Below are 16,509 nucleotides of genomic sequence, written 5' to 3' on the forward strand. Positions count from 1 at the left end.
TTTCGTGCCAATAAAAAAATATTCCCTTGTGAAAGCTTTCGCGAAAAGGACCCAATTGGAAAAGTGAAGGCTTTAACAGGCGGAGAGAAAGAAGTGAAGCTGTTCATAGAACAACAAATAAAACATAGGATGACCATTGTTCTATCAACAAAGCCGTCCGAAGTTGAAATGTACGTGTCGTGTGAAAAAGGATGTACAAAAGGATGGAATTCCGAAGAAGCCGTAATCTGATGGAAAGGAAAGAACCAATGACTTTTTTCATTCGGAACTTAAAGAATACAATAAACAACAGACAACAAATCGAAAAATATAATGAAAGCCAAGACACATTGAATGACATCCAAACTCACCCTCGTGAAATTCAGAGGCCATTAAAGCATTTAAGAGTGGGATAAATGCCATTCGAAGTGAATTGCATGATCTGACCGACTCAGACGAACAAATGGACGATGACATTTCGGGCTGTTTTTGCAACCAGATAACACACTTTACACTAGGCAATCAACCTTGCCTGAAGATTGTTAATTGGGCACAGCGCGACAAATGCGAATGCTGGATGCATCCTGCATCCTGAACTTTAGTCCGGGTCGTGAGGGTTTGAGCTATGTGCAACACAAATGAAAAAACAAAGTTGTTAAATTTTCAAATACAAAGAACTATTATTCCAGTTTTGTCAAAAACCTGATCTCTAAAATACAATGGTTCGCAAGTTCACGTGCTGTCTAATGTTTTAGCCCTCTAGAATCTTTCATTGACAGAAACTTGTTCAAAGGTCACTGTTTGAACTCAGCCAAGACCAAGACCTGCACTTGAAAAAATCCTTACACACTACACAGACATTATCCGGGTTCAGAGCGTGAATATATTAAAAGGAAACCCATCTAACCCACTTGCTATCTCGGCTGAGGTAGTATTGTGGGACAAGTATTCAGTTAATTTTCATGGACATTGGGACAAAACAATATCCCTAGAGTATTGACCATATAAATGAAGCACAGCGGAAAAAGGCAATTGCAAAAGATCTAAGTTTAAATGGGGACCAAGGTGACTTAAGCTGCCCGACCTGAGTAATATTTTAAAGCGAAAATGTACGATTTAAAATGTGGAATGTTTAAATTAAATAGATTGTAATGGTAAAATATTTATATACAAAATTGTATTAATAACTAAAATACCTCAATGACATTTATTAAAAAAACAACACGATTCAAAGAATTTTTAGATACCATAGCGCCCAGAAAAAAAATGCATTTTACTTCATGCATTATCGTTTGTAAAACCATTTTTGCATATGATCTTTAAAATTGTCTGCCTGTTAATACAAACGAAATTCATGTTTGAATTTCGACGTAATGCAGTCACTAATCACTTAATATATCATATATGCTATACTGTAAAGCATCGGGTTTATTTATCTTATAATTAATTCATGTATTTGGAAAAAAATACCATATCGGCAGTGGGTTGTATGTCTTGGATCTTTGTAGGACTACGTTTCTCCGAAGCTGTCTCTGTTTCGTTTACTCTGATTGTACTTGCTGTAAGTTCCGCCGCACCCTCCTCAGTGGGTGCAGAAATATTGCCGTTTCTGTCCGATATGCCATGTTTCAAATTGGCATTGAGTGCAGTCAATTGAGAACCTGTATCTGCAGGTAAAGTGATCGAGGACTCGATGTGCATGTTTTCGACCTGTTACAAATATATAGTCAGGTAATCAATAATAATATTCCAGTATTAAGGCGTGTAATGCTAGAGAAAAACATTGGCTATATTTATGACATAATCAACGCATGTATGTTGGAACATAAACAAATAATACCATCTCGTAAGTGAATTGTATGTCTTTGATTGGTGTAGGACAAAGTTTCTCCGTGGCTGTCTTTGTGGTCTCTCAAGGCGGCAAGGCAATGTACCGGTATTAAATGCATATACTGGTATCAGAAACTGACGACTATCGTGCTTTAATCAGAGTTAGGGGGAGAATGGCCGTAGAAAGGATAACACTACTAATCACCGCAGAAGTAATGAGACCGGGCAGTTTGAGACAATTAATTAGCATTTTGAATAACTTATATTTCCATACAAAACAACTTGAAAGATGGAGTAAAATTAATAAAATAATTTTAATCAACTTAAATAGTTCGTTTTCATCTGTTGGTTGCATATTAAAACATCAAATAGACAAATTTAAATCATTTGATCATTTATGCTCATGTTGTTAGTCATTAAAGTAAAACAAATACATCCGCCTGTTTTTAGGTAGCGCACCCCTAATGGGCACATATCCAAATATAATCAAATTAATTATTTTCTTAATCAGCATCATTTAACTGAACAACATGCAAATTTGTAGGTAGGCTTTCCATGCTTTAAAAAAAAATACCGATTCTTTTCAAAACCACCCCCACGCTCGGCTTTTGTCCAGTTTATTTTCACCCCTGGGGTATGTACAAGTTCCATAATTCATTCAAATTTCCAAATATGTGCATGCAATCGGTGTGTACACATGCAGTAAAGGTGTTTAAAGTTTGAACAAGATGAAATAAGTATTCTTTCTACAGACATTTATTTTTTACAAATTTTTTATCTATAGAAGAGCGCCATGAAATGTAAGTGATTTCAGCCCAATAAAAATTGGGTTGGTTAAAAACAAAGTTTCATAAAATTCAAAATAGTATCATTTAAGTAATATTTTGAACTTAGTTTTTATAGATACACTATATACAGCAAAAATACCAAGAAATAGAGAGATTAACCGTTTACTTTTTGAAATAAAAATAAAAATGCAACATGCATGATTAGTATTTTCAGCAGTAAATCAACCAATTTAGCCATAACGCTGTTTTAATTTAAAAAATGAAGAATATGCATAAAAATTGCAACATATTTAACAATAAACATAGCTTATGTGCTATATTAAATCAATTACGTTAGAAAATAAATAAAAAGTGCCGTAAAAAGTATGCGATGCCGGCAGGATTCGAACCTGTGCGGGAAGATCCCAAAAGATTTCTAGTCTATCGCCTTAACCACTCGACCACGACAACTTCACATAAGGTGAAGCTTAAATCAGATATAAATAAATAAATAGTATAAAAGGCTCTGCGATCTTTGAAGAAATCACGAAATCGTATATTTCAGATGATATTTGGTATATATATTTTATATAAAGTCAATTTTAATTGTGAAAATACTGTATTATAAAGGAATTACGTAAACATATATCAAAATTCAAAGTTTGAAGAAAAAAAATTCATCTCTCGGAAATAACCGAACATTGAAGATCGGCAATGATCGTAAAATAAATCGCGGGAAATCATCAGGGGTGCGCTACCTTAATGTATCACTTTTGTAAAGAGACACCACGATTCAAAGAATTCTCTCGATATCGTAACGCGAGGTATACCTTAAAGGGATCTTTTCACGCTTTGGTAAATTGACAAAATTGAAAAAAGTTGTTTCAGATTCGCAAATTTTCGTTTTAGTTATGATATTTTTGAGGAAACAGTAATACTGAACATTTACCATGGTCTAATATAGCCATTATATGCATCTTTTGACGATTTTAAAACCTAAAAATTATAAAGCGTTGCAACGCGAAACGATTGAATAATTTGGAGAGTTCTGTTTTTGTCGTTAAATTTTGTGAAATTACGAAGATTGCTTATATAAGGTATAAAATACGTCAAGTAAGTGTACTCGGCGGAATAGCTCAGTAGGCCAAAGCGTTTTTACTTCAGGACTCTGGCAGGACTCCAGGGGTCACTGGTTCGAAACCTGGTCCGGGCAATGTTCTTTTCCTTTTTTTAAATTTTATTCTTGATTTTTTTACTGGAGCTTTTACGATCCAATGTTTACATTTATCGATATAAAGCATTTAATGAATAAGTTAAAAAATGCCAAAATCTGTGAAAAGGCACCTTTAATACAAATCAAAGTACTGATAGTACTGGTGTGGCGATGCTTTTGTAGAGGATGGATATAAAAGCATCAATTTAAGTTTATCTACATCACCACAATTGTGTGTGTGGGTATAAATGAAAAGTGGGTACGAACATTTTGGGTACGAAAAAATTATGACAAAAAAAATGGGTACGAAAAAGCATTTGAGTACGAAAGAAATTGGGTACGAAAAAACATTTGGGGACGAAAAAAAATTTCGATACGATTTTTTTTTTTTTTGGTGCGAAACAAATTTCGGTACGAAAAAAATTGGGTACGAAACATTTTGGGTATTAATTTTTTGGGGGGTACGGGAAAGTAATACCTGTGGGGAGCTTGACCTATTCAGCGAAACTGGGAGGCGGGTTACATTCTCGATCAAATCTAAAAATAACCACATTTGTTTTTTTTCCAGTAACAGCGTTCAAAGTGCCACCTGGCAGTTTCGTGTCTGGTTTCTTTCCCGAACCTCTCGATAAATTTGAATGAGGACGGGAACCAAGCTGCCTTTACCTTTACTAATGATAATCAGCTAGGTATGCCGATTCAGAAAATTTAGCTTACTCAATCGGACTAGCCCGGTCTTTTACATAGCTCGCCATTGTGAAGAATTTTTCATGGTATGATAACTTAGACGAGCTGCTTCGCTAAAGCAGCGTCGTCAAAAATGAAACTCGTGTCAAGAAATTATTTTGGTTTAAACGTTTGCTTTTGCATATTTTCAAGCGTCTGCCTTAGCGAAACCACCGCGTGTGTTGAAACCGCATGCATGGGTTTAACTAGAAATAACTGCAGGCCATGATTGACAAGATAAATGGTGAGGTCAGTTTACCGATTATAACATACATATAATTTGCTTTGTTATGCTTTAAAAAAAATGGTTTTATTTATCAAGCAGTCAACGTATGTATAGGGAATAAAAAAAAAAATACCATCTCGTCTGTCAATAGTTTGTCTTTCATCGGTGTAGGGTAAAGTTTTTCCGTTGTTGTATCTGAGGTCACTTTTATTCCATTTGTATATGCTGTAGGATCCGGCGCACCTTCCTCTGAAACTTCTGAGAAAGTGCTCTCACCTTCCGATATGTAATGTTTCATACTTGCATTGAGTGCAGTCAAATGTGACGAACCTGCATCTTTAGGTAAAGTGATCGAGGAGTCGATGTTCATGTCTTCGACCTGCTAAAAGATGTAGTAAGGTAAATAATAACAATGTCACTTAATTTGAATGTGTTGTTGAACAAATACACTTTGCAATAGATCAAAAAGTGAACCTATTTATGTGGTACATATTTAAATTGTTACTGCATTTGACAGTAGCAAAGAAGCGTTCATATGCGCCAAACTGACTGGGTTTGTGATTGATGTAAAATTTACGTAGCTGCATCTTAATAAATGTTAAACTGGACAATGTAGTGCGCAAGTTCAAAGTATAGTGCTTTGTAAGCATTCGCAAACTGCGTACTTCTTATTATTTCGGTGGTCAACGTAAAGTAACACCAAGTATTGTGTACTGCAATTTCAATTCAATGTTCTTTTTAAATGCACAGTACGCAAAGATATCGCATGGATACTACATTTACTTTGTTAAAAAGGGGTGCATATGAAAAGCTTTCCTTGTTTTATTTTTGTACTTATTTTGTACAATTAAACACATTTTCATAACCGCAACTCCTGCAAAACGCGATATCGTGAATGTGAAAAGTGTATGTGTGCATTTGTTCGACCGAAAACCCGTGCATGAAGAAAAGACATACAGTCCCAACGATTCACAACCTCCCAGCAGAGATTTTGTTTGTTCAGGGCATAACCATCGACATATCGCAATTGCAGGTAACCACTGCTAGAAGTTTGAAAAATTATGTGCAAATTTGTTTTATGACAAATTGGCACTGTTTTTTGGCTTTTCGACAAATACCAGAAAACGTGTTGGAAATAATGCATAGTTATTGGATGTTATTAATATTAATTTGAAGTACGAAACATTTATTGATAGTATTATTAACCTTATTTGCATACATAGAAGATATTTGTTGGCGTCGGTAGATTATCGATATTAGTTAACGAGTGATAAGATACATTACTATGTTGGCCAGTGGAAAAGCCACTAGTTTTCATGTTTATTTTTATTTGATCACGAAACTATAATGATAATCTACCAAACCGATACATGTTCGTGTTGTTAAATTATCTTTCCGTTTTGTTTTGATTTTAAACGGTTACACTAGATACATTTGCTGGTTATGACGCTATGACATCAAACTTACGATGTAATATCAACGTTAAACATTGAAACTGCTCGAGTTGTTTCACTATTATTATTTACTTCTTTGAGTAGGGGCTTTTGTCGTTAAAAAACAGTATCGAAGTCATTTCACGTCGGTAAGTTGACCAACTCACATTTTGCTATTGCTATTGATATGCTAGTTTCTGAAGTTCTTCTGATTGTTTGATGGTAGAAAAAGAACATTATAATATGGATTGACAAAATCCAATGTGTGTGTAAGATGAAGAATACAATTATGTTATGATCTCCAAGTTTTATAAAGCAATTAGAGTTAAATCTATGTATCAAGCTTTACCCAAAGATCATCATACGTTACGGTATCAAAGGCCAGTTAATTGTCAATCCAAACTCAAAATAAACGTGTTAAAAGTTGTTTATAAGGCCCAAAATTTCTGGATAATTAAATGTTTAATAAAAAACAATTAGTTTTACTACGATTTTCTATAAATACAAATTGGGATTCGTGAAATTAATTATTATTGTCACATGAACCGACTATACACTATTTATAAGATATAACTCTTAATATATATCAGAAGGATTTTTGTTTTTCCCTTATCATGGATAGAAACACAATTCGACCAGGTCAATTGATAAATGTTAATTACAAAAAATGTAGTAAACAACGCATTATGCTGAAATAAATTGTCATGCATTTATGAAACATCTTACAAAATGCCATAATATCACAACTTTAGTTTATTTTTAGCAATAACATCATTCTTCCAATTGCTATTAAAACAAATATGTCATGTTTAATAAATCAATATTTATATCAAAATTTTTTATATTTCATAATAAATATCCGTAACATTAACAAAGTTGGCAATATATTTTAAAAGTCCTGTAATAAAACCTTAGCTAGATTCCCACTGGGTTTGTAACTGATTTTTTGTGTGTCCCAACTTTAAGAGTGGGAGCGGAAAAATATATTTGACATTGTCCATTCGTCCCTTCGTAAGTATCCGTTTTCTTAGCTGGAGGCACACTGTCTTTTAATACAATAAATTACTTTTTTATCTTGTGTAGAGCGTAACTCAAACAGTATTGCTAATACAGGTCCACAAACTTAGAAACATAGTAAGCGATATGTGAGCTCGCGCACTACGCCAGATGTTTTAAACATAACTTGAGTAGTGGCCACTTATTATACTAAACAACTCGACAAAAACGAGATTAATGACCCTTTATACAAAATGATGAAACTAACTTTATTTACTTTACACGCATTGCTGCAAGTGGGCTGAAACTTTACGAACATATTGACCAGCCTTTTAATTTGCTCTTATCCATAGATATGTTGTTATTTTAAATAACTGTTCGACATTTTTTGAGGTTGGACACAAAGTGGAATGTGGGGGCATTCGTGTCTGTATAGTTAATTATCCTTCTAAAACGTATTAGAATTATTTTTAAAGATAAGAAAGCTTATGTTTTTATTATTATAAAACCAGTATTATGCAATACGGTTTTGTTTTACATATGAACTTCTATGATAAAAAACTGTTGTTATATAAATTCTTTGTAAAACAGCAAGCGACCTCAAATTTACCTCAATTTATATATATATATATATATATATATATATATATATATATAATTCGGACATTAGTGGAGTTTCACCGGTAGGGGACAATATTGCTTGGCAATCTCTTGTTTTGTTTATTTTAAGATTGTGTGTACATTCAGTTTGAATATATGGCTATTATTTTAAAATCATCTTTTTACAAAAATGTGAAAAAGTCCCGTAAAACGAATAAGATAATATCTATATTATGTTTTTGCATCGTTTTTATATCAATTATTCAGGGATTTCGTGTTTTTGTTTAAATTGTATAAGAGCGTTATGAGAGTTACATGCAAAAACACAAAACGACGTGCTACTATTCAACACAATGATAGTATAGCTTTATCTCAAAGTTTTTTTCCCTCCTAATAGTATCGTGCAGTAATACAAATCGATACAAATCAAAGCTCGTGCTTAGCGGAAGTTATCCAAATAAGGTTCGTTGATTGTGAGCAGACGTATTTTGCCTTTTAACAGTGGAATCATGCACACAACACTTAAATAATACAATAAACAACGGGACAACACATCGAAAAAATAATGAAAGCCAAGACACCTTGAATTACATCCAAACTAAACGTCGTGAAATTCAGAGTCCATTAAAGAGTGGGATAAATCCCATTCGAAGTGAATTGCATGATGTGACCGACTCAGAAGAACAATTGCACGATGACAATTCGTGCTATATTTGCATCCAGATAACACACTTTACATTAGGCAATCAACCTTGTCTGAAGATTGTTAATTGGGAACAGCGCGATAAATGCGATTGCTGCGTGCATCCTGAAATTCAGTTCGGGTCGTGAGGCGAAACAATTTTTCAAGCAAGACTTTTTGAGGTATGTGCAACACAAATGAAAAAAAAAGTTGTTAAATTTTAACATACAAACAACAATTATTCCAGTTTTGTCGAAAACCTGATCTGTAAAATACAACAAGTTCACGTGTTGTCTAATATGCTTTAGCCCTCTAGAATCTGTCATTGACAGATACTTTTTCCAAGGTCCTTGTTTGAACTCAACCAAGACCAAGAATTGCACTTGAAAAAAATCCTTACATGTACGCACTACACAGACATTATCCGGGTTCAGGGCGTGAATATATCAAAAGAAAACCTATTCACAAGTTTGTTCATCCCATCTAACCCAGTTGCTATCTCGGCTGAGGTAGTATTGTGGGACAAGTATTCAGTTTATTTTTTCATTGACATTAGGAAAAAACATCCCTAGAGTATTGACCATATAAATGAAGCACAGCGGAAAAAAAGGCAATTGCAAAAGACTTAAGTTAAACAAGGGACCAAGGTGACTAAAGTTGCCCGACCTGAGTAATATTTTTAAGCGAGAATATATGATTTACATTTCAATATATTTTGTTCAATCACTTACCAAATCATAAATATGTACGAAAAATGTGACTTGTATAAATTAATTAGATTGTAATGGTAAAATATTTATATACAAAATTGTATTTATAACAAAAACACCTCAATGACATTTATAAAGAAACAACACGATTCAAACAATATCTAGATACCATAGCGCCCATAAAAAATGCATATTATTTCATGCGTTATCGTTTGTAAAACCATTTTTGCATATGATCTTTAAAATTGTCTTCCTGTACAGAACCATCGTTTATGTTAAAAACCGCATTATCAGTTTTAAATATAAACACAATTCATATTTGAGTTGCGACGCAATGCAGTCACTTAATCACTTAATATATCATATATGCTATACTGCAAAGCATCGGGTTTGTTAATCTTATAATTAATTTATTTATTTTGAACATAAAAAATAATACCATATCGGCATTGGGTTGTATGTCTTGGATCTTTGTAGGACTACGTTTCTCCGTAGCTGTCTCTGTTTCGTTTACTCTGATTGTACTTGCTGTATGTTCCGCCGCACCCTCCTCAGTGGGTGCATAAATATTATCGTTTCTGTCCGATATGCCATGTTTCAAATTGGCATTGAGTGCAGTCAATTGAGAACCTGTATCTGCAGACAAAGTGATCGAGGACTCGATGTGCATGTTTTCGACCTGCTACAAAAATATAGTCAGGTAATAAATAATAATATCCCTGTATTAAGGCGTGTTATGCTAGAGAAAAACATTGGTTATATGTATGACATAATCAACGCATGCATGTGGAACATAAAAAAATAATACCATCTCGTAAGTGAATTGTATGTCTTTGATCGGTGTAGGGCAAAGTTTCTCCGTGGCTGTCTTTGTGGTCTCTCAAGGCGGCAAGGCAATGTACCGATATTAAATGCATATACTGGTATCAGAAACTGACGACTACCCTGCTTTAATCAGAGTTAGGGGGAGAATGGCCGTAGATATGATAAAAATACTAATCACCGCAGAAGTAATCAGACCGGGCAGTTTGAGACAATGAATTAGCATTTTGAATAACTTATATTTCCATACAAACCAACGTGAAAGATAGGGTAAAATTAATAAAATAATTTTAATCAACTTAAATACTTCGTTTTCATCTGTTGGTTACATATTAAAACATCAAATAAACAAACTTAAATAATTTGATCATGTATGCTCATGTTGTTAGTCATTAAAGTTAAATAAATACATCCGCCTGTTTTAATGTATCACTTTTGTAAAGAGACACCACGATTCAAAGAATTCTCTCGATATCGTAACGCGAGGTATACCTTTATACAAATCAAAGTACTGACAGTACCGGTTTGACGATGCTTTTGAAGAGGATGGATATAAAAACATCAATTTAAGTTTATCTACATCACCACAATTGTGTATGTGGGTACAAAAATTTGGGTCCGAATACAAATCGGGTACGAACATTTTGGGTACAAAAAAGGTATGCCCTAAAAAATATGGAGTACGAAAACAAATTTAGAACAAAATTTGGGTACGAAACAAATTTGGGTACGAAACATTTTGGGTACGAAAAAATGTTTGGGGGTACGGAAAAGTAGTACCCGTGGGGAACTTGACCCATTCAGCGAAACTGGGAGGCGGGTTACATTCTCGATCAAATCTAAAAATAACCACGCAGGGGTTTTTCCCAGCGTCACAGCGTTCAAAGTGCCACCTGGCAGTTTCGTGTCTGGTTCCTGTCCCGAACCTCTCGATAAATTTGAAAGTGGACGGGAACCAAGCTGCCCTTACCAATTATTAATGATTATCAACTAGGTATGCCGATTCAGAAAATTTAGCTAACTCAATCGGACTGGCTCGGTCTTTTACATAGGTCGCCATTGTGAAGAATTTTTCATGGTATGATAACTAAGACGAGCTGCTTCGCTGCAGCAGCATCGTCAAAAATGAAACTCACGTCAAGGAATTATTTTGGTTTAAACGTATGCTTTTGCATAAGATATTTTCAAGCGTCTGCCTTAACGAAACCACCGCGTGTGTTGAAACCGCATGCATGGGTTTAACTAGAAATAACTGCAGACCATGCTTGACAAGATAAATGGGGAGGTCAGTTTACCGATTATAACATACATTTAATTTGCATTTTTTTTTAAACGGGTTTATTTATCAAGCAGTCAACGTATGTATAGGGAATATAAAATCATAATACCTTCTCGTCTGTCAATGAAATGTCTTTCATCGGTGTATGGCAAAGTATCTGCGTTGCTGTATTTGTGGTCACTTTTGCTCCAATTGTATGTGCTGTACGATTCGGTGCACCTTCCTCTGAAGCTTCTGAGAAAGTGCTCTCACCTTCCGATATGTCATGTTTCATACTTGCATTGAGTGCAGTCAATTGTGACGAACCTGCATCTTTAGGTAAAGTGATCGAGGAGTCGATGTTCATGTCTTCGACCTGCTAAAAGATGTAGTAAGGTAAATAATAACAATGTCACTTAATTTGAATTTGTTGTTGAACAAATACACTTTGCAATAGATCAAAAAGTGAACCTATTTATGTGGTACATATTTAAATTGTTACTGCATTTGACAGTAGCAAAGATGCGTTCATATGCGCCAAACTGACTGGGTTTGTGATTGATGTAAATTTTACGTAGCTGCATCTTAATAAATGTTAAACTGGACAATGTAGTGCGCAAGTTCAAAGTATAGTGCTTTGTAAGCATTCGCAAACTGCGTACTTCTTATTATTTCGGTGGTCAACGTAAAGTAACACCAAGTATTGTGTACTGCAATTTCAATTCAATGTTCTTTTAAAATGCACAGTACGCAAAGATATCGCATGGATACTACATTTACTTTGTTAAAAAGGGGTGCATATGAAAAGCTTTCCTTGTTTTATTTTTGTACTTATTTTGTATAATTAAACACATTTTCATAACCGCAACTCCTGCAAAACGCGATATCGTGAATGTGAAAAGTGTATGTGTGCATTTGTTCGACCGAAAACCCGTGTATGAAGAAAAGACATACAGTCCCAACGATTCACAACCTCCCAGCAGAGATTTTGTTTGTTCAGGGCATAACCATCGACATATCGCAATTGCAGGTAACCACTGCTAGAAGTTTGAAAGATTATGTGCAAATTTGTTTTATGACAAATTGGCACTGTTTTTTGGCTTTTCGACAAATACCAGAAAACGTGTTTTAAATAATGCATAGTTATTGGATGTTATTAATATTAATTTGAAGTACGAAACATTTATTGATAGTACCATTAACCTTATATGCATACATAGAAGATATTTGTTGGCGTCGGTAGATTATCGATATTAGTTAACGAGTGATAAGATACATTACTATGTTGGCCAGTGGAAAAGCCACTAGTTTTCATGTTTATTTTTATTTGATCACGAAACTATAATGATTATCTACCAAACCGATACATGTTCGTGTTGTTTAATTATCTTTCCGTTTTGTTTTGATTTTAAACGGTTACACTAGATACATTTGCTGGTTATGACGCTTTGACATCAAACTTACGATGTAATATCAACGTTAAACATTGAAACTGCTCGAGTTGTTTCACTATTATTATTTACTTCTTTGAGTTGGGGCTTTTGTCGTTAAAAAACAGTATCGAAGTCATTTCACTTCGGTAAGTTGACCAACTCACATTTTGCTATTGCTATTGATATGCTAGTTTCTGAAGTTCTTCTGATTGTTTGATGGTAGAAAAAGAACATTATAATATGGATTGACAAAATCCAATGTGTGTGTTAGATGAAGAATACAATTATGTTATGATCTCCAAGTTTTATAAAGCAATTAGAGTTAAATCTATGTATCAAGCTTTACCCAAAGATCATCATACGTTACGGTATCAAAGGCCAGTTAATTGTCAATCCAAACTCAAAATAAACGTGTTAAAAGTTGTTTATAAGGCCCAAAATTTCTGGATAATTAAATGTTTAATAAAAAACAATTAGTTTTACTACGATTTTCTATAAATACAAATTGGGATTCGTGAAATTAATTATTATTGTCACATGAACCGGCTATACACTATTTATAAGATATAACTCTTAATATATATCAGAAGGATTTTTGTTTTTCCCTTTTCATGGATAGAAACACAATTCGACCAGGTCAATTGATAAATGTTAATTACAAAATATGTAGTAAACAACCCATTATGCTGAAATAAATTGTCATGCATTTATGAAACATCTTACAAAATGCCATAATATCACAACTTTAGTTTATTTTTAGCAATAACATCATTCTTCCAATTGTTATTAAAACAAATATGTCATGTTTAATAAATCAATATTTATATCAAATTTTTTTATATTTCATAATAAATATCCGTAACATTAACAAAGTTGGCAATATATTTTAAAAGTCCTGTAATAAAACCTAAGCTAGATTCCCACTGGGTTTGTAACTGATTTTTTGTGTGTCCCAACTTTAAGAGTGGGAGCGGAAAAATATATTTGACATTGTCCATTCGTCCCTTCGTAAGTATCCGTTTTCTTAGCTGGAGGCACACTGTCTTTTAATACAATAAATTTCTTTTTTATCTTGTGTAGAGCGTAACTCAAACAGTATTGCTAATACAGGTCCACAAACTTAGAAACATAGTAAGCGATATGTGAGCTCGCGCACTACGCCAGATGTTTTAAACATAACTTGAGTAGTGGCCACTTATTATACTAAAAACGACCTGTTTAATTTGTCGCATGTATCAAAAAAATTTTTTGGGTGTTTTCGACAAAAACGAGATTAATGACCCTTTATACAAAATGATGAAACTAACTTTATTTACTTTACACGCATTGCTGCAAGTGGGCTAAAACTTTACGAACATATTGACCAGCCTTTTAATTTGCTCTTATCCATAGATATGTTGTTATTTTAAATAATTGTTCGACATTTTTTGAGGTTGGACACAAAGTGGAATGTGGGGGCATTCGTGTCTGTATAGTTAATTATCCTTCTAAAACGTATTAGAATTATTTTTAAAGATAAGAAAGCTTATGTTTTTATTATTATAAAACCAGTATTATGCAATACGGTTTTGTTTTACATATGAACTTCTATGATAAAAAACTGTTGTTATATAAATTCTTTGTAAAACAGCAAGCGACCTCAAATTTACCTCAATTTATATATATATATATATATATATATATATATATATATATATATATAAATATAATTCGGACAATAGTGGAGTTTCACCGGTAGGGGACAATATTGCTTGGCAATCTCTTGTTTTGTTTATTTTAAGATTGTGTGTACATTCAGTTTGAATATATGGCTATTATTTTAAAATCATCTTTTTACAAAAATGTGAAAAAGTCCCGTAAAACGAATAAGATAATATCTATATTATGTTTTTGCATCGTTTTTATATCAATTATTCAGGGATTTCGTGTTTTTGTTTAAATTGTATAAGAGCGTTATGAGAGTTACATGCAAAAACACAAAACGACGTGCTACTATTCAACACAATGATAGTATAGCTTTATCTCAGAGTTTTTGCCCTCCTAATAGTATCGTGCAGTAATACAAATTGATACAAATCAAAGCTCGTGCTTAGCGGAAGTTATCCAAATAAGGTTCGTTGATTGCGAGCAGACGTATTTTGCCTTTTAACAGTGGAATCATGCACACAACACTTAAATAATACAATAAACAACGGGACAACACATCGAAAAAATAATGAAAGCCAAGACACCTTGAATTACATCCAAACTAAACGTCGTGAAATTCAGAGTCCATTAAAGAGTGGGATAAATCCCATTCGAAGTGAATTGCATGATGTGACCGACTCAGAAGAACAATTGCACGATGACAATTCGTGCTATATTTGCATCCAGATAACACACTTTACACTAGGCAGTCAACCTTGTCTGAAGATTGTTAATTGGGAACAGCGCGATAAATGCGATTGCTGCGTGCATCCTGAAATTCAGTTCGGGTCGTGAGGCGAAACAATTTTTCAAGCAAGACTTTTTGAGGTATGTGCAACACAAATGAAAAAAAAAGTTGTTAAATTTTAACATACAAACAACTATTATTCCAGTTTTGTCGAAAACCTGATCTGTAAAATACAACAAGTTCACGTGTTGTCTAATATGTTTAAGCCCTCTAGAATCTGTCATTGACAGATACTTTTTCCAAGGTCCTTGTTTGAACTCAACCAAGACCAAGAATTGCACTTGAAAAAAATCCTTACATGTACGCACTACACAGACATTATCCGGGTTCAGGGCGTGAATATATCAAAAGAAAACCTATTCACAAGTTTTTTCATCCCATCTAACCCAGTTGCTATCTCGGCTGAGGTAGTATTGTGGGACAAGTATTCAGTTTATTTTTTCATTGACATTAGGAAAAAAAATCCCTAGAGTATTGACCATATAAATGAAGCACAGCGGAAAAAAGGCAATTGCAAAAGACTTAAGTTTAACAAGGGACCAAGGTGACTAAAGTTGCCCGACCTGAGTAATATTTTTAAGCGAGAATATATGATTTACATTTCAATATATTTTGTTCAATCACTTACCAAATCATAAATATGTACGAAAAATGTGACTTGTATAAATTAATTAGATTGTAATGGTAAAATATTTATATACAAAATTGTATTTATAACAAAAACACCTCAATGATATTTATAAAGAAACAACACGATTCAAACAATATCTAGATACCATAGCGCCCATAAAAAATGCATATTATTTCATGCGTTATCGTTTGTTAAACCATTTTTGCATATTATCTTTAAAATTGTCTTCCTGTACAGAACCATCGTTTATGTTAAAAACCGCATTCTCAGTTTTAAATATAAACACAATTCATATTTGAGTTGCGACGCAATGCAGTCACTTAATCACTTAATATATCATATATGCTATACTGTAAAGCATCGGGTTTGTTAATCTTATAATTAATTTATGTATTTTGAACATAAAAAATAATACCATATCGGCATTGGGTTGTATGTCTTGGATCTTTGTAGCACTACGTTTCTCCGTAGCTGTCTCTGTTTCGTTTACTCTGATTGTACTTGCTGTATGTTCCGCCGCACCCTCCTCAGTAGGTGCATAAATATTACCGTTTCTGTCCGATATGCCATGTTTCAAATTGGCATTGAGTGCAGTCAATTGAGAACCTGTATCTGCAGGTAAAGTGATCGAGGACTCGATGTGCATGTTTTCGACCTGTTACAAAAATATAGTCAGGTAATAAATAATAATATCCCTGTATTAAGGCGTGTTATGCTAGAGAAAAACATTGGTTATATGTATGACATAATCAACGCAAGCATGTGGAAC

At 33.6% G+C, this 16,509-nt stretch overlaps 1 protein-coding gene across 1 annotated transcript in view; it reads right to left on the reverse strand.

Annotated features, from left to right (window-relative positions):
- Positions 1–16,509, reverse strand: part of LOC127862363 (mucin-5AC-like) — a 74,659-nt gene that overhangs the window by 25,663 nt on the left and 32,487 nt on the right. The window contains exons 9-13 of the mRNA XM_052401450.1: positions 16,156–16,395; positions 11,373–11,621; positions 9,602–9,841; positions 4,875–5,123; positions 1,450–1,689 (exon numbers count right to left, since the gene is read on the reverse strand). Coding sequence (XP_052257410.1) covers positions 1,450–1,689; positions 4,875–5,123; positions 9,602–9,841; positions 11,373–11,621; positions 16,156–16,395 — 1,218 coding nt within the window. The remainder of the gene's footprint in view (positions 1–1,449; positions 1,690–4,874; positions 5,124–9,601; positions 9,842–11,372; positions 11,622–16,155; positions 16,396–16,509) is intronic.

The sequence above is a fragment of the Dreissena polymorpha genome, chromosome 16 (genome assembly GCF_020536995.1).
Source record: "Dreissena polymorpha isolate Duluth1 chromosome 16, UMN_Dpol_1.0, whole genome shotgun sequence".
Taxonomy (NCBI): domain Eukaryota; kingdom Metazoa; phylum Mollusca; class Bivalvia; order Myida; family Dreissenidae; genus Dreissena; species Dreissena polymorpha.